The sequence below is a fragment of the Dipteris shenzhenensis genome, chromosome 6, assembly GCF_047967505.1.
Source record: "Dipteris shenzhenensis isolate YYH24624 ecotype China chromosome 6, Dip_SZ_1.0, whole genome shotgun sequence".
In the NCBI taxonomy this organism is placed as follows: Eukaryota; Viridiplantae; Streptophyta; class Polypodiopsida; order Gleicheniales; family Dipteridaceae; genus Dipteris; species Dipteris shenzhenensis.
In genome coordinates this window covers 48,379,528-48,400,123 of record NC_141601.1, presented here as the reverse complement: position 1 = coordinate 48,400,123, position 20,596 = coordinate 48,379,528, and the positions used below count along the sequence as shown (strand labels likewise).

General features: G+C 42.9%; 1 protein-coding gene across 3 annotated transcripts in view; it reads left to right on the top strand.

Annotated features, from left to right (window-relative positions):
* The first annotated feature begins 1,106 nt into the window (after positions 1 to 1,106).
* LOC147901270 (histone acetyltransferase HAC1-like) overlaps positions 1,107 to 20,596 on the top strand; it is a 56,967-nt gene continuing 37,477 nt past the window's right edge. For 2 of the 3 annotated variants that reach the window (XM_087375788.1, XM_087375786.1), the window contains exons 1-11: positions 1,107 to 1,344; positions 1,920 to 2,462; positions 4,133 to 4,244; positions 4,414 to 4,732; positions 4,957 to 5,262; positions 5,444 to 7,455; positions 7,591 to 7,887; positions 7,980 to 8,258; positions 8,349 to 8,477; positions 18,487 to 18,687; positions 18,836 to 18,978. In XM_087375788.1, the coding sequence (XP_087231914.1) occupies positions 2,296 to 2,462; positions 4,133 to 4,244; positions 4,414 to 4,732; positions 4,957 to 5,262; positions 5,444 to 7,455; positions 7,591 to 7,887; positions 7,980 to 8,258; positions 8,349 to 8,477; positions 18,487 to 18,687; positions 18,836 to 18,978 (3,965 nt within the window). In that variant the 5' untranslated portion in view covers positions 1,107 to 1,344; positions 1,920 to 2,295. The remainder of the gene's footprint in view (positions 1,345 to 1,919; positions 2,463 to 4,132; positions 4,245 to 4,413; positions 4,733 to 4,956; positions 5,263 to 5,443; positions 7,456 to 7,590; positions 7,888 to 7,979; positions 8,259 to 8,348; positions 8,478 to 18,486; positions 18,688 to 18,835; positions 18,979 to 20,596) is intronic. The other variant, XM_087375787.1, reaches the window with a different exon arrangement.

Below are 20,596 nucleotides of genomic sequence, written 5' to 3'. Positions count from 1 at the left end.
TTCTCTCTTTCTATTTCAAAGCAAGGCCCCCTCCCCCCCCTCTCTCTTCTCTCTTCTCCTTATTGCACATCCAAGTCCTCTCTCTCTCTCTCTCTCTCTCTTCCAAGCTGCGCATATGAGGCAAGCCTTATGAATGCTTTATGAGCATTCATCTTGTTTTTTTTTCGTTGGTTTTGTTTTGACTCACCCACCCAACTCACACACTCGGTTGAGGCCTTCGAGGGGATGCCGCCTTGCCTCTACTCCCATAGGGAATCGAAGGAGGGCCGCCGTCCTGGTAGGTTGGCAGCCCTACCATTGGGCTGCCGCGGCTTCCTCGAAGAGTGAATATGTTAGAGCCTTATGTTAGAGCCTAGAGAGGGGTAACACCATCTCTAGAGGTAGTAACAAAAGAGAATTCACAAACGAGGGAATGAAAAATTGCAAGGAGAAGAAGAAGAAGGTAGGGATAATGAGAAGGGGACATGTATGAAATTTGCTAGAAGAAGAAGAAGAAGAAGAAGAAGTGAGGCATATGTATGTGTACTAAATGTGCACCTCTTTCCTATGTATCTGGCTCTCTGCCAAGTTTTGGGTGTTGCTTCCTCTTTTTTTTTCCTCCCTGGTTTTTGATTGTCTGATCATAACGTTCCTCCTCTCCACCGACAGGATAGCCAGGAAACAGAGGCAACATCACATCCATCACAGTTTTGTGGGAGGAGCAGGATTGGAGGATCCTCGGAAGAGGAGAAGGATGTGGAGCATAATCGGAAGAGGAGTAGGATTTGGAGCAGGATCACAGGAAGCATCATCAATTATATAACAGCAGAATCACAGAGAGAGAGAGAGAGAGAGAGAGAGAGAGAGAGAGCAACAGGAATTCCCAGGCAGCAGAGCAATTGCAGGAATTTCTAAGCACAACAGAGCTCCTTCTCTGCCTTTGCTCCATCTCCATCTCCATCTCCATCTCCATCTCCATCTCCATCTCCATCGATCCCTTTCTCACCATCTTTCGCCTTTTGTTTCCTTATCCCTTTTACCCCCCCCCCCCCCCCTCCTCCTCCGCAATCCCTCCCTGAATATGGCCCCCCCTCCCCTGCTTTAGCCCCCCCAGATTTGCTCTTCGCCCTTCAATGGGGAAGGGCAGCTACTGCGGCGCACCAATTTTTGGGGTCCCCGCAGGCGCACAGCATCAGCAATCGTGTCGCGCAATGGTTGCACATCCTCAGGATTTCAATTCGGAGCAGGGTGGTTCGAGGGCCTTTTGAATTTGGCGAAACCCGGTCGTCGCTGCTTCACCGCGAAGAATGCGCGTCCTTTCCGCCTTTGGGTGATCGCATCGCTGCAGGTTCGAACCGGCGTGATGTGAGCACCCCGCTTCGATTTCACGTGTAGTCTCTTATGTGCTTGCTTACTTCATTGGCTTTCTAGAATTTCCAATACGGCCGTTCTCTCGTCCATCAAAATTTCGGTTTTATCCGTGGCTTTTGATTCAAGCTGAAACCCCTTTTGTTCTGATGTTGCTGTCCCGATTGTCTTCGAGCTATTTTACATGTCCCGTTTCGCCAATTAGAATGACGACCATCTTCACCACGCCTCAAATGACCCAATCGTGTCATTGCACATACAATTCCGCACACCTCACGCGGAGCCTTGTCTTGGAACTAAAATACTGTTGATTTAAAAACGTCGACGGTGTCAAACCAGGTTTTGTCCTGCGTTCTCCCCACGTGGATCTCAGAATAGCTAAACTGGCCTCTCATGGTCATGTTGAATGCTAATCTGAGTAAGCTTCCCCTCTAGCTATTTGCTTGCAATCATGGAACGTTGTTGCAGTTAATTGGGACCTTTCAAAATTCGAACTTATTAGTCATACGTGTATGGAGAGACTGCATAACAGTAGCACGTGCTCCCAGCTTATTCATGCGTCCTTGTTGCAGGTGCTTATGTATACCATTTAGCATAAGAGACGACTGCAAACTCTAGAACAGTGATCACAAATTCGCATTAGCGGTTGTCACTTTTGAGCTTAAAGCTCTTGACTTGCCAGGGTTAGCCTACAGAGTTCATATTGAACCTGACAGTACACCTCTTCTATCCACAACAGTAGTTTACAAAGTTGAGGGTGGAGGGCCACCATTACTGGCCAGGACTTTGATTCGCCTTGTTGCTCAGAGGCTTGGATGAGAATGGGTTCCAAATGATACGGATTGGCATGTTTTTCTTGAAATGATACTATGAGAGGTGGCATGTGATTTCTTGGAGTGATGAGGCATATTACATAGTTTGCAGGGGCGCTTCAGGTCAGTGTAAAGGATGCAGGCCCATGCACAGCTTTCAGGCCAGGTTCCAGGACAAGTAGCAGCCCAGTTAACTGGTGTTTCTCAGCAGAACATGAATTCATTGCCACCCCAGGGAGGATGGCGTCGGACATGGCAAACGGATTCAGATGTTGCAATCAGGCGAACGATTGTCGAGAAAATGTGAGTTGCATTCATAAGTTTTACTGTATTGGATGAATTTGAGCTCCCTTTCCCTTGCAGATGTAGTTACAATGGGCACAGTATCACATCTTCTGTAAGGCAAGGTGTGCTAGGAGATTTACAGTGTGTATACTTTGTTTCCTCCCTGTTTTTTGTTGTAGTTTTGGAAGTTTTCAGCTGCACGCTTTGAGTTTTGCTTCTTCAGTCTGCAAGCAATGGCTTTTGCAGATTATGGGTACTGTGTGGGTGTTTCCCTGTATTCTTACCTTGCTATCTTTAAAATCTGTTTTCTGTAATCTCAACCAGCAGTTGAGTTTAGTTTTTTTAAGTTTATATATGTGTTTTCTTCTGTTTGTTCTATATATGGTACAGCGATTGCTTGAGGCTTGGGTTAACATTCTGTAAGTGGCTTCACAACCGCTCACCATGCATGCTAGGGTCTATCGGCAGAATGAATATGAATGGACCTGTGTAAGTTCCAATCTGCAGGCATTTTGGTTGAAAACTTATCTTGTGGAGACCTAAATTTGGGAACAAGTCTTACAGGTTTGAGTTGGGCAGAATAGGACTATATATATGTTATGGTATGCGTATATCATACATCCTCCATCGTCACTGTGGCATTAAATGACCATGTGCATATGCAGCTGTGCTAAGCTCCAGTCATCGAATTCTAAATTTTACGTATACCAATCTTTTTGAGGCAGTACTCCAAATCCTTTTAGGGGATTGTGGTGAGGACTGCAACGAGTTAGGGATGTTTTACAGCAGCGATATCAAGAGAAGACATGGGTCAGGATATGTAATGCATGCTTAAGGGCCAGGCCAGAGATTGATGCTAGCTACTTTGCAATTTAAATTTGGTTAAGATTTCTCGGTTGAATTTGCTTCTTTCAGGCTGCAAACAATGTCGTTTGTCTGTCCACCTTTCTAGATTTCAATTGGGTTTGTGCCTCTATTCCTATTCTGCAGCGAGGTCAAACAATGGCTTGCCAGTCATTGTAACTGAAAGTATTGTTCAGATAGGTGACCCAATTGATGTGGAACTGTTCCATTGTCCATCACCATGATGTGCTCTAAGCTGGACTTTGCTCAATCGTTATTTTTCAGACTTGGAGAAAGAGATAACATGATTCTAGGGGTGGCAATAGAGTATTTGCATCTGTTTCTTAAGTGCCACTTAAGAGGAGCTCCTTGTTTTATTGGTCTCCATGGAACACATGCTTCAATGGGTCAAGCTTTGACATTCAGCAGGCCCTTAATCCTTGAGCCAAGGTTGCAATTGAGTTTCACGTGGGCAAAGCCCAATCCAGTTCGAGGCTTCACCTCCAGTCTCCAGGCGTCATCCTTTGAATTTTTAGCAATCATTGCCGTGGGGCCGTGATTTTTGGGTATAACATAGTGGGATAGCATTGATCAATGAAATAAGAGGAGATCAATATGAACTCAAATACAGCTGTTCTGTAACGGTACGACATTCTGAGTGATGCTTAAGCAACACTAGAATTCTGGAGTTTGCATACCTGGTATATGTGATTAATAAATAAGAGGGTCAGGGTTGTCGTAGGTGGCATGCATGATGGTGGGGCTGTCCTTGTTTGAATATGTTAGGAATTGCTGCTAGGACTGGTTAAGCTGTTTTCGACCTAATTCTTTGTTTTCAACCCCAGCTTGCAGCTCTTCCAAAAGCGCAAGCCTCGTGTTTCTCAAGATTGGCAACAAAGGCTTCCGGATTTTGTGAAGCGTTTGGAGGAATCTCTTTACAGGGATGCATCCTCAAAGGTATTTGATCTATTAAAGTGAATGCTTGTGAACTAATTGCTGGATAGAGGATAGCTGGATGATTTCCAAGCTCTATCTTTTCATTTTTAAAAATTCTTAATCTTGGCCTGACTGGCATATTATAGTACCGGGCCATAGATTACTATTTTGAAACTGTTTCATTGCTCAGGAGGAATATGCTGATTTGTCCACACTGGAGCGCCGGCTTGAAGCTGTAGCGAAGCGGATTGCTCCACCAAGAAACAACACAAACTTTGCAGCACGTGGGATAAATGCTTCGTCATCTTCAATGATTCCAACCCCAGGAATGCCTTCGGCTATTAATGGGAGCACCATGATACCAACTCCAGGAAATGAGATCAATGTTGTGCCAATGCCAGGGTCTGGTGCCATGAATACCAATCCCAGTGGAATGGGTAATATGTTGCCTTCAAATAGCGGCAATTCTCTGCTGCAAGGGCATGGGATGACTTCGGCTGGTAAAATAGGTGAGACTGCTCTCACACTTATGTTTCTTGACAGTTAATGGTTATGCAAGGGGATTTTATGGGCTCCTAATTTAAGACAAAAATTTGTTAAATTGTGCCGGATATGGGCAATGCTATTGTGGGTGATAAAATGATTCAAGTCTACGCCATACTTCACTTTTTCAAGTGCAGGTTCAAATGCCAACTCTTCAGTCTGTATGACTGATTCTGATGTTGCACTGCAGGAGCCGTGCAACTTCAGCAGCAACAATACAATTCTGGATCCAGCGGGCACATGTACCGGAACATCAATGGCCAGCTGGGTGGGAGTATGGCCAGCAACCTTCAGCGGAAGAGTCCATCTTCTTTTGGATTTGTTAATGGTGGAAGTGGCACTGGCGTACAACTCATGAGCAATGGGCAGCACCTAGTAAATGGGAATCCAGGGTTCCCTAATACTGCCATGTACATGAATCCGGTCCAGTTTGGGAATACACATGTGCAGTCTCAGCAATCAATGAATCAGCAGCGCCAGCATATGCCTATGCAATGTCAGTCAGTCCCCTTAACTTTTCACAAAACCCCTCATTGTCTTAAAATGGCATTTGAAACAAAATTCTTTAGAGCTGGGAGCCTAAGGAGTTACTGAAATATGGGAATCTTCTTCGTGTGAACAAGAGGGTTTTCTTATTTTTGCCTTATAAATGAAGTTTTTGACTCTTTGTTTTGCAGCTGCACTGCCTAGCCAGATGGCTCCAATCCCAGGAGAGGGTTATGCCATGAATACTGCAGATCTTGGGCCCGGTTGCTTTTACAATCAAGTATCCACTGGTCTCTCCGCCAGTGGTCTGGGCATGCACTCTCAAGGATTGCAAACATCTACAATGATACCAGTCCCAGGTTTACCTTCTCAACAATCAAGTGTGCAATCACAGCATCAGCACCAACTTCAGTCACAAGGACTAGATACACATCAACAAAGGATTGGAAGGAATCAGCAGCAACAGCAGTTACTGAAAGCAAATACATTGTATCAGCCTCAGATCTCCTCGGAACAGTATGGTCAAAAGCAAGTGGGTGCGTCATTGCAACAACGAGATGAAACCCAAATGATACCAGGCTCTCTTTCTTCTCAGAATTCGACATTTCAGTCAGCAACTGATCATCAACGGTCTCATCATTTGCAACACACTAAAAGTTTGGCGCATCAGCAACCTCAGCATGCATCACACCAGCCGACGGCAACAACTGTGCTACAGCAACAGCAGATGACCCAGCAAGCACAAAGTGCTTCTCAGCAACAACTGTGGCACAATCAAGCTCAAAGTGAGCAGCATCAGCAGCAACTTTGCAAACCCCAGCAACAGCATCAGCAGCCGATGCAGCCATTGCAGACACAGCCAGCAGTGCAGCAGCAACAGCAAACGCATTCACAGCAGCACCAGCCCCCACAGTCTCAATTTTCACAGAATCAGCAGCAGCACTACAATCACCTGCAGCAGCATCGAGTACAGCAAGATGTATCTCTACAAGGACCGCATGACTTGCAGCAGCAAAAACCACAGGAATTACAGAGTTCACAACAAACAATTATTCAACAACCACTCCAAGTTTCTCAACCTCAGCAGCAAGATGTTAAACATGATGATGCAGAGGAGCCACATAGGTCCCAGCAGGTTGCTGCAAATGGTCCTGTCTCAGTGCCACTGACAGCCAATGGTATTGATGGAACTGCAATTAATTCTTCAAGCACACCAACTACAGATGAGCAAAGGGCTCAACAATACCTCAAACAACAAAGATGGCTTTTATTTCTTCGGCATGCGAGCAGGTGCACTGCTGCAGAAGGCCAATGCCAGGCAATGCCCCACTGTCATACTGCCAGACAACTATGGGCGCACATAACCAAATGCACGGATCGTGAATGCCAATATCTTCGCTGCCAAGCCTCAAGAACACTTCTTAGGCACCATCACCAATGCCGTGATCTACATTGTCCTGTGTGTGGTCCAGTCAGGCAAAAATGTGTCCAACAGAGAGTGCAGGCTGCTCAAGGCCAGACTGTGCAAGGACAGAATAATCCCTCTCTTGGAATGGAACCTGGGGCAAGTGGTGCAAGTAGAGTGACAAATGCTGAAGCATCATTGAACAAATTACAGGCCTTGCCAACTGATACCTCCCATGTAGAGCAACCTCTAGCTAAGCGGCCAAAGGTTGAACCAACAGAGCAGGTGGATATTCAGCAAGGTCTTTCAGCTGGGGTTGCAAAAAGTCAAATAAGTTTTTCTTTACCTCGTCAGGCTCAGACAGTAGCACCCCTTACATCAGGCATCAAGACTGAAGGTCCTGCAGTTACAGTTAAGATCGATAGTAGCGGGCCAGGAAATGCAACAGTGAAGTCAGAAGATCATGGTTCAACCATTACAAATGTTGCTGCACAGAGATTGAGTCAAGTGAAATCTGAGATAAGCAATCAACTTGAAGCAGAGTCAGGAGTCAAGCAGGCACAACCTGTGACCCATGTTAAATCTGAGCATTCCGGTACAGGTTCACACAAATCTGTTCAAGTCAAGCAAGAGGTGAAGCAGGAGATAGTTGCAAGTGCTTCACCATCTCCTGGGCCTGATCTTGCAAGCAACACTAAGTCCATCAAGTCAAAGGTAAAAGGTGTTTCACTGACAGAGCTCTTCACTCCAGAGCAAATAAGAGAGCACATTGTAGGCCTACGGCAGTGGGTCGGTCAGGTACTGCTCTTGGTCACAAAGAAATGCTTGCTGTCAATGTTTTTAATTTTTAATTTTCATTTTTTTTTTTTTGGGGGGGGTTGAATGAAGTCTGTTTCTGTTCTTAGGAAGTTTTGGTCCACTTTTTATGTGCAGAGCAAGGCAAAGGCTGAAAAGAATCAAGCAATGGAGCATCGTATGAGTGAAAATTCCTGCCAACTTTGTGCAGTTGAGACACTCACCTTTGAGCCACCTCCAATTTATTGTACACCATGTGGTGCTCGAATCAAGCGCAATGCACCCTACTGGACTATGCAATATGGTGAGACAAGACATTACATTTGCATACCATGTCACAATGATGCTCGTAGTGATACGGTGGAGGTGGATGGGGTTAATTATCCCAAGTCAAAGTTGGAAAGACGAAAGAATGATGAAGAAACAGAAGAGCCGGTATGCAACATTACTGTCAAAATCTAGTGAATCTTTAGTGGCTATTGATCATACTGCTACTAAACTTTTGATGCTTATTTGATGGCGTGCAGTGGGTACAATGTGACAAATGTGAGAAGTGGCAACATCAGGTCTGTGCACTCTTTAATATGCGTCGAAACGAGGGTGGCCAAGCTGAGTATACATGTCCACAATGTTTGATTGGGGAGATTGAAAAGGGGGAAAGAAAACCTCTACCTCAAAGTGCTGTTCTTGGAGCCAAGGATCTGCCAAGGACCCTTTTGAGTGACCATATCGAACAATGGTTGAGCAGGAGACTTAAGCATGAAAGACATGAGCGGGCTCGAGCACAAGGAAAAGGCTATGATGAAGTAAGTTAATCAAGACTGCCTATATTCGTAAGGTTTGTTTGTCTATGTTCTATATTGGAGAGGGTGTCTGAAATTATATGTGGAATGCAGGTCCCTGGAGCAGATTCTTTAGTGATTAGAGTTGTCTCATCTGTTGATAAGAAGCTTGAAGTGAAACAACGTTTTCTGGAAGTGTTTCAGGAGGAGGATTATCCCACTGAGTTTTCTTACAAGTCAAAGGTGAGTTGCACTCTTTTTAAAAGGGAGGTAGATTCACTTTGACCTTCAACTGAAGCTCGTGTTAATATCGGGTGATGGGAATCCTGCATCATATGTATGGTGCTAAGTTAAAGCATAAGGGATTGCATCTTCTTCTCCAATGGCTTATGTTTAGCCCAGATGTGAATGATGGAGGTGATGATTTATACCTTGACCTTGAGGACTATCTTGAGGTTATAACTGTGTTGTTCAGCGTGCTTTTGTAGGATGAGTCTCTACATGTTCATGGATTCATCTGGATATATCATGTGGAAGAGACTGATGAAATAGTCTCGTCTTTCGAAGTAGTTGTATTTTGACTGTTGACCATTTTTTGATTGGCCTTCTTCTTTAGTGCTTGTCAAGGCTGAGTCTGCCCTTCACCTCTGGAGTGCTGACATAAACTCAGAATGAAGACCTTTGTGTAAATGAATGCTGAAGTGTGTCTGGGAGCATTAACATGTATGGTGAGCATGGTTGTTAGACATGACATGTCAGACACACTTTAGACATGGGTGTCTTAAGCATCTTAAAAGTAAGAAACTTAAGACACGTCTTTTGTTAAATTACAAACTTTTAATTTAAAAAATATAAAAGGATACAAATATTTAGATTTGGTTACTGGCATGGCCATAGCCAGAAGCTGCCATCTGCTAGTAATTACATAACATTTAATATGTCACATAGTAAACTTTTAATTTTGGATCTAAGCATTAGCACAATATACATTCAAGATTTAATATCAAAGATCCTAGAGATAATAGACTCTAGTCAAGAGCTTGCAAGTCACATTTTATAATTGAAATTCCAAAATCAAGAGGGCTAGCCTGCAAGGCAAGTGGCTACTACCAAAATGATCATGAGATACTAAAGTCTGAAAACCTATGATAGGTCAATGATCATAGGTATTATAGTTGAAGTTTGATACATCATAAAACAAACATCAAGATGATAATTGAAATGAAAATCTCAAAGTCACATGTCAAGAGTAAGCCATGACAAGTGTGGTGGACATGGAAGATTGAAGAATAGGGTTTTAAAAAATAACAGGCATGTTTAGTTTCTAAATTTTCTATATAAAAGTACCCCCCTTCCCTCTCCCAAGAAAAGAAAACAAGACATGTGTCTTAAGCATATCTTAGAGAAGCATATGTTTTCTAACAGGTCTTAAGTGTCTTACTCGTAAGACACTCGTTTCTAAACAACCATGTCCAGGGTGAGAGCATGTGTGTATACTACGGTCTACACCCAATGTTGGAAAATGTATCTAGCCTTGCTATACAAAATGGAGCTAATGGTTTATCGATTATCTTGAGTTTGTATATTTTACTTTTTATAGGGTGAGCCTTTGCATGCTTTTGGATTCATTAGGTTATAATTTGTGGAAGAGACTATGATGAAATACTCTAGTCTTCACAAGAAAGCGTAGTTTGGGTGAGGAGAATGTGGACTACCTTTTTATTAGTCTTCATCTTTAGTACTTGTCAAGGATGAGTCTTCCCTTCATCTCCAGAGTGTTGACATAAACTCAGTATCAAGACCTTTGTGTAAATGAATGCTCAAGTATGTGTGGGTGCGCGTCGCTGCGTTGACATATATGTGTGAGGGCATATGTGTATACTACTCTATCTACACCCACTATTGTGTGCTAATGATGTTGGTGGAATGTTATAGTAGCTAGCTCCTACTATGCGTAGGGTTTATGGTTTTCTTCTTCGTGGGTGACTCATGTATTTGAAACACACTATTTCGTCTATCTTCAAAGGATGAGTTTGGGGATGTTTTGGATTCATCTGGATATGTGGGTAAGGATTTTATTTTATTAGCATTGCTCTGTGGTGCTAGCCTATGCCATGGCTGAGTCTTCCCTTTTGCTCTGATGAATTCAAGAAGTCAACAATCCATAGTCTCAATGTAACGTTTCACTAAAATGGTTTCAGAGTTTCAAAACGGGTCAAGGTGCCAATTAGGTAACATATATACTTACATTCGATACATGTATGTATGCGTGTTTGTATCAGGCATATTTCCTACCTGCATATTATATATGAAAATATAATACAAGAAATGTAAATATATGTGTGTGTGTGTAGTTTATGAAATGTCTAAAATATATGAAGTGTTTGACATACATATACATATATATTATATTTACTTTTTTGCATACATATTACATACGAAGTGTTTGAAACGTAAATACATCTTGTAATATTATATATGTTAGGCAAACAGTTTTCTTTGAAACTATTTTGTTTTTTGAATTAAAAAGGCAAAATATTTGGAGCACTTGCATTTTAGATGTCAAGATGATCCTTTGATGGTCAGCATCATTTAAGTCATCGTTGCTTGGCCCTAGTGGCTTCCTTGCTTGGTTTCCTTTTCAAATGGATGTATTTTTATATGTAAATATGGTGACTGAAGTAGAGTTATGACGATCCTAGTCCACGTTTTGTATGCTGAAGCTTATGGTTGGAAGCTTTTGAGTTGAGGGTTTTAGAGTCAAAAGCGTGTTGCATTCATTATGATCCTTAAGGGTGACTTCCATTGAGCCATAGCATTCCTAAATGGTTAACATAGTCATAGTGGACCTAATCTTTTACTACTTTGCAAAGACTGATGTCCTTTCCATTGGGCCATAGAGTGTGACATTCATAGGCAAAGCATTCTCAAAATGTAGACCATGCTTCTCAGAACACTTAAAGGTCTTAAGGGATCAAGAGAGATGTAGGACACTTTAGGACAATGGGTGAGATACAATCTTATGCAAAGACTTGAGCTAGGCCAACAATTTTTTTAGAAAACTCTGATCAATCCATGAGTGAGTTGTGGACAGCTGGATACGGGTTCTTAGGACGAGTTTGAAAGTTTACTTCCAGTGGCAATTGAAGGCACTTTTGAGCAGTCACCAGTAGAAGGTCAGAATATCTAGCCTGGATGCTGATGCACAGAAACCTTTGGTGCTCCCAATCAGATTTGCTGTTACAAACTTTGCAGGGCAGCAAACTTTCAGCCCCTTTCTCCAACTAGGACAATGGCTGGTTCAAGAGGAACACGAGGAGCAACTGTGCTGATGCAGCGTTGATGAGCTCACTGTATGATATAGATGAACGTAACAGTTTCAAGGATGCTAAAGGCAGTGACCATTGGATGAGAGCCATGAAGTCAGAATTGAATTCTATTCTGAAAGACAATACATGTAAATTGGTGGTTTGCCCCTAGGAAAGAGAGCTATTGGGACAAAGTGGGTGTACAAAATAAAAAGAAAACTTGATGGTACCATTGACAAGGTCAAGGCAAGGTTGGTTGCCAAAGGCTATTCTCAGCGAAAGGGGATAGATTATGATTAAACCTTTGCCCCCTCTTCCAAGAAGAAGACCATCAGATGTGTTGTTTCATTGGTTGCTCATTTTGGGTGGGAAGTACATCAATTGGATATCAAACAGCGTGGGGACTTGCTTGAAGAAGTGTATGTGAGTCGGCCTGTGCGTTTCCAAATGCCTCGTCAGGAAGTCAAAGTATGCAATCTGCACAAGGCACTCGATTGCCTGAAACAAGCTCCACAGGCTTGGTATGAGAAGATTCATACATATTTGACCAGCCAGGGTTTACATAATTGTCCAAGTGAGAGTACCCGTTATGTCAAGAGCTCACAGGACCAAGTGAAGAGAAAATTGCAAATTTCAAGAATGATCTTGAGGTTTCATTCGAGATGTCTGATTTGGGACTGTAACACTATTATTTGGGTATTCGATTTATGCAATCAGATGAAGGCATCGTGCTCAAACAATCAAAATACATTTAGGGACTGTTATAGAGGTCCAATTTTCAAAATGCAGGCCTATTGCTACTCCCATGGAGCAAGGGCTGAGGCTGTCCATGCATGATGTAGTGAACCTTTCTGATGCTGTTATATACAGCCAGGCTGTTGGATGTCTCATTTATCCCTACAATCAGGATATTTAGTTTAGTGTATCCTAGTCGAGCAGGTACATGCACAGCCCAAAGACACGTCATTGAAGTGTTTTTCAGATATTTGTAGGTACTCAGTCTCTTGGTTTGTTCTATGCCTGGGTGGGGGGGGTGTTGCCTCTGATTTGCATGCTTTCAGTGATTCAAATTTGGTTTGGAATTATGATACCAGGCATTCCACCAGCACGGAGGCAACATCGTCATGTGGAAGCTGAGTACAAAGCAGCTTATTGGCTCCAAACCTCCATACATATTAGGGAGGCCGCATCTTGGAGGTCACATCATTGGGCCGTGGTAACGACAGTAGAATGTGTATGGCTTCGGAGATTGATGGCAGATCTTCAGGGTGGTTTGCACCCATCTACTCCCATTCTCACTGACAATTAGAGTGCTATCGCAATGGCATAGGATCTTGTGTTTGCATTGCAGGAAACACATTGAGATCCATTATCATTATATTAGAGAGAGATTGGATCTACTGTCCTACACATCGTAATGTTGCAGATCTTTTCGTCAAGGCTCTATCCAAAGAAAAGTTTGAAGCTCTTCACAAGATTTGGGCTTACTTCCTTTTGGTGATTGAGATCATTGTCACTGTAGCGTGGTGTTGGAAATATTGCAATATTCCAGGCAATGGACAGTGTAATAACTAGTTAGAAGGGTTAGGGGCATTTTTTCCTTCTAAGGTCTCCTCCCAAACCATAATTAGTGGTGGAGTTTAGGGGTGTGTGGGTTTTAACCCTAATCGAGGTTGACCTAGGGTTTTGTCATGTTGACAACATGTACTCTTTAATTAAAGTCTCTCATTCTTGCAACTTCATTTTGGTGGATCTTCATGTTTTGCTTGCTCCATGCATTGTTCTCCGTCTCCATCTTTCACAGTCAATAGGAAACTGCCTTGTGGAAGATTCTCTTAAACATGACGAATTAGGACCTTTTAGGATGCTTTAGGCTCTGTGGAAAACCAGTCTGGGAACTAAATTGGGGCTTTTTTTATGTTGGCGCTGTTGGCTATGGCAAGCAATGGAAGCTCAAACATGGGGGAGAGAAGGAGAAAAACGAGATGTTGTAATAGATTGCTGCAAAACTGAAAGTGGAGGCTCAAGAGGGAGCCAACATAATAAAACCCTAGGGCTAATTGCCCTAACTGGACTAAGTGTCCTAATTGACCTAGGTTGTATATGTACTAACTGTACCAATAGTCCTAATTGACTATAACTAGGCCTACAAGGCACATACCAAGGAATAAGTGGCACCTATGGATAGCCCATAGAATGGCCCCCTCCATGGTATGGGCTGAAGTATCCTGGACATGGCTCAGGATACCTAAATATCTAATGTCATGGTTGCACATGTTCGTCCTGTAGGGATATAGCAACCTATGATTGTACAGAGTACAACGGATCAAGTTACAAAAGGTACTAAGTTTAAAGCTTTTCGAAAAGCCTCAAACTTAGGTCGAGGTAGAGCCGTCGTAAAAAGATCTACCAAGTTGTCTTCAGTGGGAACATAAGACAATTGAATATCACTTGCTGATAATCGCTCTTTGACATAGTGATAGTAAACCCCAATATGCTTTGTGCGAGCATGGAAAACAGGATTCCGTGCAATAGCCAAAGCACTGTGACTATCAGTGAAGATGACGGTAGGGGTAGTCTGAGATGCATAAAGATCTACAAGTAGCTTCTGAAGCCAAACACACTCCACTGTAGCTATAAAAGCTGATGTGTACTCAGCTTCACAGCTAGAAGTAGGAACTGTACTTTGCTTCTTGCTGAACCAAGAAACATATGAAGTAGGAACTGTACTTTGCTTCTTGCTGAACCAAGAAACATATGAAGTACCAAGCATAAAATAGTTGCCACTATGTGACACACGAGTGTTTGAACAACCAGCCCAATCACTATCAGTGAATCCATGCATGACAAGTGAAGTATCAGTCCCATAAAGAAGGCCTAAATGCTATGTGCCTTTGAGATATCTGAAAACACGCTTCACGGCATGCCAATGGTGCATAGATGGGTTGTGCATATATCTGCTCAACTGTGAGACAGCATACTGTAGATCAGGTCTCGTATGGCATAGGTAAATCAAACAACCAACTACCTGCTGATAGAGAGTGACATCACATGTACCGCTGCCATCCTCAGAAGAGAAGTGAAAACCAGGCTCTAATGGTGTGGATACTGGCTTGCAATCCTTAAACTGAAAACGTTGCAAAAGGTGTCCAATGTACTTGGATTGTGACATCAAAATATCCCCCTCACTGCTAGCAAATTATGCAAAAGACCAAGATCAGACATAGCAAATGTCTTCTGCAAATCAAGCTTAAAATCTGCAATTTGCTGAGCATGTGTCCCTGTCACAAGCATGTCATCCACATAAAGGACTAAAATCAGCAAATTTGTCCCACACTTGCGGATGTAAAGGGTAGCCTTTGAAGGGCTGTTCTGAAAGCCAAGTGTGAGCAAATGAGTATGAATTCTGGAATACCAAGCCTGAGGTGCCTGCTTCAATCCATAGAGGGCTTTTTTCAAGCGGCGTACCTTGCTTTCAGAACCTTCAACCTCAAAGCCAGGAGGGTGGGAAACATAGACCTCTTCTTGCAAATGCCCATGAAGGAAAGTTGTCTTGATATCAAGCTGATGTACCTCCCAATGAAAGTGGGGAGCAAAGGCAATAACAATGCGAATAGTAGTGATCGTGGAAGTGGGAGCAAAAGTCTCCTCAAAGTCAATGCCATGCTGCTGAGCATAGCCCTTAGCAACAAGACGGGCTTTGTAACGGTCCACTGAACCATCAGCTTTTCGTTTGATTTTGTAAACCCACTTAGTTCCAATGGCATTCTTGCCAGGAGGCAAATCACACAACTCCCAAGTGTTATTCTGATGGATAGAATCCAATTCAGCTTGCATAGCCTTCAACCAACAATCATTCTGAAAGGCATCTTGATGGCATAAGGGCTCTTCATTGCATGCTGTAGCAACCAAAGCATAAGCAACAAAACTAGCATGCTCTTTCCGGACAGCTAGCTGCTCTAGTATGGGCTGGCAGAGGAGTATCTTGTTTGCTGTCTTTTAATGTGTCAAGGAGCCAACAAGGTACCTTTTTGGGCTCCTGGATTTCAGCTCTTTCTTGGTTAAGAGCCCTATGCAAATGGTCCTGATCAATGAGAGGCATATCAGGCTGAATATCTGGCTGCACATGTGGCTGCAAATAACCAGTAGATGGAGGAGGTACAATCTCAGATGGAACATCATCCTGAGCATCGGATGGAAACAAAGGCATCAAGCTGTCAAAATTATCTGGGGCATCAACAACGGGCTGTTTTGAACAGTCTAGCAAAGGCATCTATTGGTTATTCTCATCAATGTTGGCCAATTGCTCTTTCAAATCCTTCACATTAGTGAGATAGGCATCCATGTTACCACGTTCATCAAGCTTCAAATCTTTCAACTGCTTGTGGAGATAGGCAACCCTCGCCTCATTCCGTACCTGATACAAAGATGCAAGCTGATCCCATGCTTGTTTAGCTGTCTTGCAAGACTGGATGTGAGGGATAATAACCCGTTTCACTGAAAGAGCAATCAAGGCATGTGCTTTGGCATTACGACCATCCCACTAAATTTGCTCCTGTGTAGGAGGCAAAGCACCTGTAACAGTAGCTGCAAGGGTTCCAGGAGTAGCATTAGAACCATCATCTAAAGACCCATCACCTGAAGAAGAACGTGAGGCAGTAGGTGCAGCACCGAAAGCAACATTACGTGTAGGCCTGGCCTCAGAACCTGAAACAATATGCCATAGATTCTTGGCAACCAATACATGTCCCATCATGTATGACCACATGGGATAATTGGTACCATCAAGCTTGTCATCAGCCCCAAGCATCCCAAACAAATCATCCTTGCTGCTAGTCATGGTGCTGAAATTCAAGACAAATGCACCAATTGGCAAAGCAAATGAGAGAAAGGCAACCTTTCAAAATCAAGTGACAAAATTCTGCTCAAGCTTCAAAGCTTATCCCTGCAAGAGACTCTGCTGTTCCAAGGTGTACCTGTTGCAAGAAAAATCCCCAAAAGGCAACATGAGGCCTTTCAAGGCAACACGGGGCCTTTTCAAAATGCAAATGAAGCAGAAATTGGAAAGAACCGATGCAACAACAGCTTACCCAATAATGTAGCCCGAAAGGACAGCAGTGAAAAGGCTCTGAATGCGAGTAGAGAGATTCACCCTTGAAGGAGAGGTGAAAATGAGAGCAAATGAGGGCTGTAAATGTGAATTACAGCAAGAGAAAGTGCTCCCATGAGGAGGAGAGCACTTAGAAATGAGAGGAGAGAGATCCAATGGAGAGGTACTCGCAGCCTGAGGCTAAGGACAGCCAAAAGAGGAAGAATGGGCTCAGGGAGTAGACTCCAGATCACTTCAACAAGCTCCAAGTATCTCCAAGTGCCAAGCACGAACCTCGAAATGAAGAAATGTGCCTAGAAAAAGCTCCAAATGGCTGCAACAACCGGCACGCAGCACGAGACAGCTCCAAAACACTTGCACGCTTCACGAAGTAGCTCCAAAGTGCTGGGAAAACTTCAAACTAGCTGGCACGCACCCCCGTACTGCATTAAATGCTTGCTGCCAGGTCCGTATTGATTCTGTACTGCATTAGATGCAGGTTTGACAGGTCCGTATTGCAATTATGAGGTCTGACAGGTCCGTACAGTCCAATGCCTGCATTAAATGCTTCCGTACAGAGCAGTTCAGGTCACAAATGCCTTCTGTGCAGGTCCGTACAGCAGCAATATTCCACACGTGTGAGGCGAAGTTGCCACTGCAGGCTGAAAAATGCTCCGAATGTGCCTCCCTTCGCGGTAGCTACTCCAAAATGTGATCTTCTCGCGTCAAAATTATGGTTTTCGCGACAAAAGTGCTTGGAGAGGCCTCAAACACTCACGGGTGTGTAGAAACCAGCAAGACCAGCAGGAATGAGGGCTCCAGAGGCTGCTTGACAGCTTGGGAAAGCTGTCAATGACTGAGGGAATGGATTCCCGACCTCCTCTGATACCACTGTTGGCTATGGCAAGCAATGGAAGCTCAAAAATGGAGGAGAGAAGGAGAAAAACGAGATGCTGTAATAGATTGCTGCAAAACTGAAAGTCGAGGCTCAAGAGGGAGCCAACATCACAAAACCCTAGGGCTAACTGCCCTAACTGGACTAAGTGTCCTAACTAACCTAGGTGGTACATGTACTAACTGTACCAATAGTCCTAATTGACTATAACCAGGCCTACAAGGCACATACCAAGGAATAAGTGGCACCTATGGATAGCCCATAGAATGGCCCACAGGCACAGCCATGATTTTTCCTATCCTGAGCATCCTGGTATCTTCTCTGCTCTCTGAGTTTCGTTTGGTCCACAGAGTCCACACTGGAGGTGACACCGAATAAATAAGGTGGGGCAAAAGAGTTCTCCATGAGATGTCTGGTGGGTGTAAGTGTCTCACACAGCAAAGCGGGGTCTCAAAACAAAACAAATTTGGCCAACCAGCCCTCCACTGAAAGTAGTTTTCTTGGAATTTTGTTAGTCAACGTGCTGAAGGGGCAAGGTTCATGTTTGTCAACAGTCACTGTGGATGAAAGGGATTCTAAGGAGTATGTTCAGTTAGTTGTGCTTTTGACTACTTGCTTGTGTCATTGACAGTTGGTTTTTTGGTAACGGAAGCACAGCATGTTGCTCTGTTGATTAATATTTGATAATTATAGTGGCTGTCTCTGAACCTGTGATACCTGCACCTATTTCCTGGTGCAGATTTCAGATAATTAAGAATGGATGTTTTATAAAGCACATAGCTTGCCAAGTGCTGATGCATTTACTAGTTTCAATCATGCTAATTTTGGAGATAAACCGTGGCATAACACGAACAAATCATACACAACTTTCCATACAGTCGAATCCAGTAGCTTCAACTAGCTTATGCTCTCCAAGTCATTAAATTTTGTATTTCTGATTAAATCTATACTTTGTAACAGGTACTATTGCTGTTCCAGAAGATTGAAGGTGTAGAGGTGTGCCTTTTTGGAATGTATGTACAAGAGTTTGGAGCTGAGTGTTCTCAACCAAATCAACGCCGTGTCTATCTTTCGTATCTGGACTCTGTAAAGTATTTTAGACCAGATGTAAAGACGGTCACTGGTGAAGCTCTGCGCACCTTTGTATATCATGAAATCCTGGTATGGGAGTAGGAGGAACCAAACAAATCCCTTATTTCTGTTCCTGAAAGGAATGCTGTTTCCAGGATTCTTGTGTTTGTTTTTGGGTTTTAAGTAAACTTTGGGGATAAAATCTGCATCTTATGCGCCCTCTTTATGTACTAAGCAGATAGGTTACCTGGATTATTGCAAGAAGAGGGGTTTCACCAGTTGCTATATCTGGGCATGTCCTCCTCTGAAAGGAGAAGATTACATTCTGTATTGTCATCCCGAAATACAGAAAACACCCAAATCAGACAAACTGCGGGAGTGGTATGTTTTTCATTCCCATATCGAGCTTTGTCATCCTAATTTCGCTACAAGGTCCATAGCTTTCTGATATGAGTGTCCTGTGCTTCTTCTTGATCTTAGCTGTGCTCTTTATGGGTGGTCCATTTTACTGCTAATTTTTATATTAAAAAATTTAGTATAGCAGGTTTAAGCTTGATCAAGATTCTATTGTATCTGCTTTTATACTTGGGAATGAAAGTATACAGTTGTGCTTGATCAACAGCTTGCTGATACTGCAGCAAGGCATCAGAAGGCATTTGGGATTTTTTTAATCCATGGATGTCAAGAACAGACAAAAAATTTAAGGCGACCATGAATTGATTCAAGATGAGGTGGGAGTTGTTTTGAGTTAAAATAGTTATCCATTGTAGGAAATGCTGATGTAGTGACAGATAAAAACCTTCAAATTGAAGTTTGGGGCAGCAAAATACCATAATTTTCAAGATGTGAGTTAGGAATCTGCCCAAACACTTTCAAAATTGACTGCATTCGAACAATCATGATATTGGAAGCAGAGTTGGCCTCCTGTGTTTCCCCCTCTATATCAAAATTTATATCGTTGGGGTTTGAGTACATACTTGGATGCATAGACTTGTTTGTCAAATGTATTTTTCTCTCATTTTACTGTTCTGTGAAACTGCAAATACTTGGATAGTAAAGATAGGAGGTCTCGCTTTCCAAATTGGGTTTTGCAGCTTTTTCATTTTCAGGATTCCTGACGACAGATTAAAAGGCAACAGGTTGTGTACTGTTCTGATCTTTTTGCCTCTCTCTCTCTACACGAAGCTGACATGTTGGTGGACAATAGACCACATGCAGGTATGGGCATCCACATATGTATCCACGTATCATTCTTAATGCTGAAGGTTACTCAGCCCCTTAGTGCAGTCCTACAAACCAATGCCACTCTACTAGACATGGAGGAATATATATCTTCACTACGCCAAGAAATTGTTTATCTTAAAACACTTTTGCAACAATTAGGGAAGAAAATGGAGCAGATAGCTGTTACAGCCATCAAAAGAAGGATTTCATGAAGTGGTCTAGGAGTCCATTTCCTCCCGAACACCCCTGTTGATGTCCGCCTTGAGAGCCTTGAGTTAATAAGATGGAATCCTTGAGAAACTGGTTAAGGTAACTCACAGTGAAGTGGACGTGAAGATATACAATGATTATACAGAAGAGGCGGAGAGAAAAAGGAAAGCACTTTATGTCAACATATTGGGCCTTTCAGTTGAGACTGGTATAGTAAAGGATGCCTCCACTCTTGCATTAGGAATATATGGGAAGCTATACTAGAGAGAACTCCGAGCTTTGATCAGATAGCCAGCTAACCAAGTTGGTATGTGTGCCATTGTTATATTTGAATCACTGTACAGAAGAATGAATTTCTCAAACAAGCCAAGCAAAGTAAGGCACAAAGATTTGAATGTCAGAGAATTGAAGCAGAACCGATGGAGTTGGAGAAAGTCAAAGAAGCCAATAAAGAAAGGGAATGTGTAATTTATTGTGATCGAACAGGAATCATAAGAGATTGTAAGTCCAATATGTTTTATCTAATGTAAAACTGATGCTAGTATGTTGGGCCACCACAACAAAC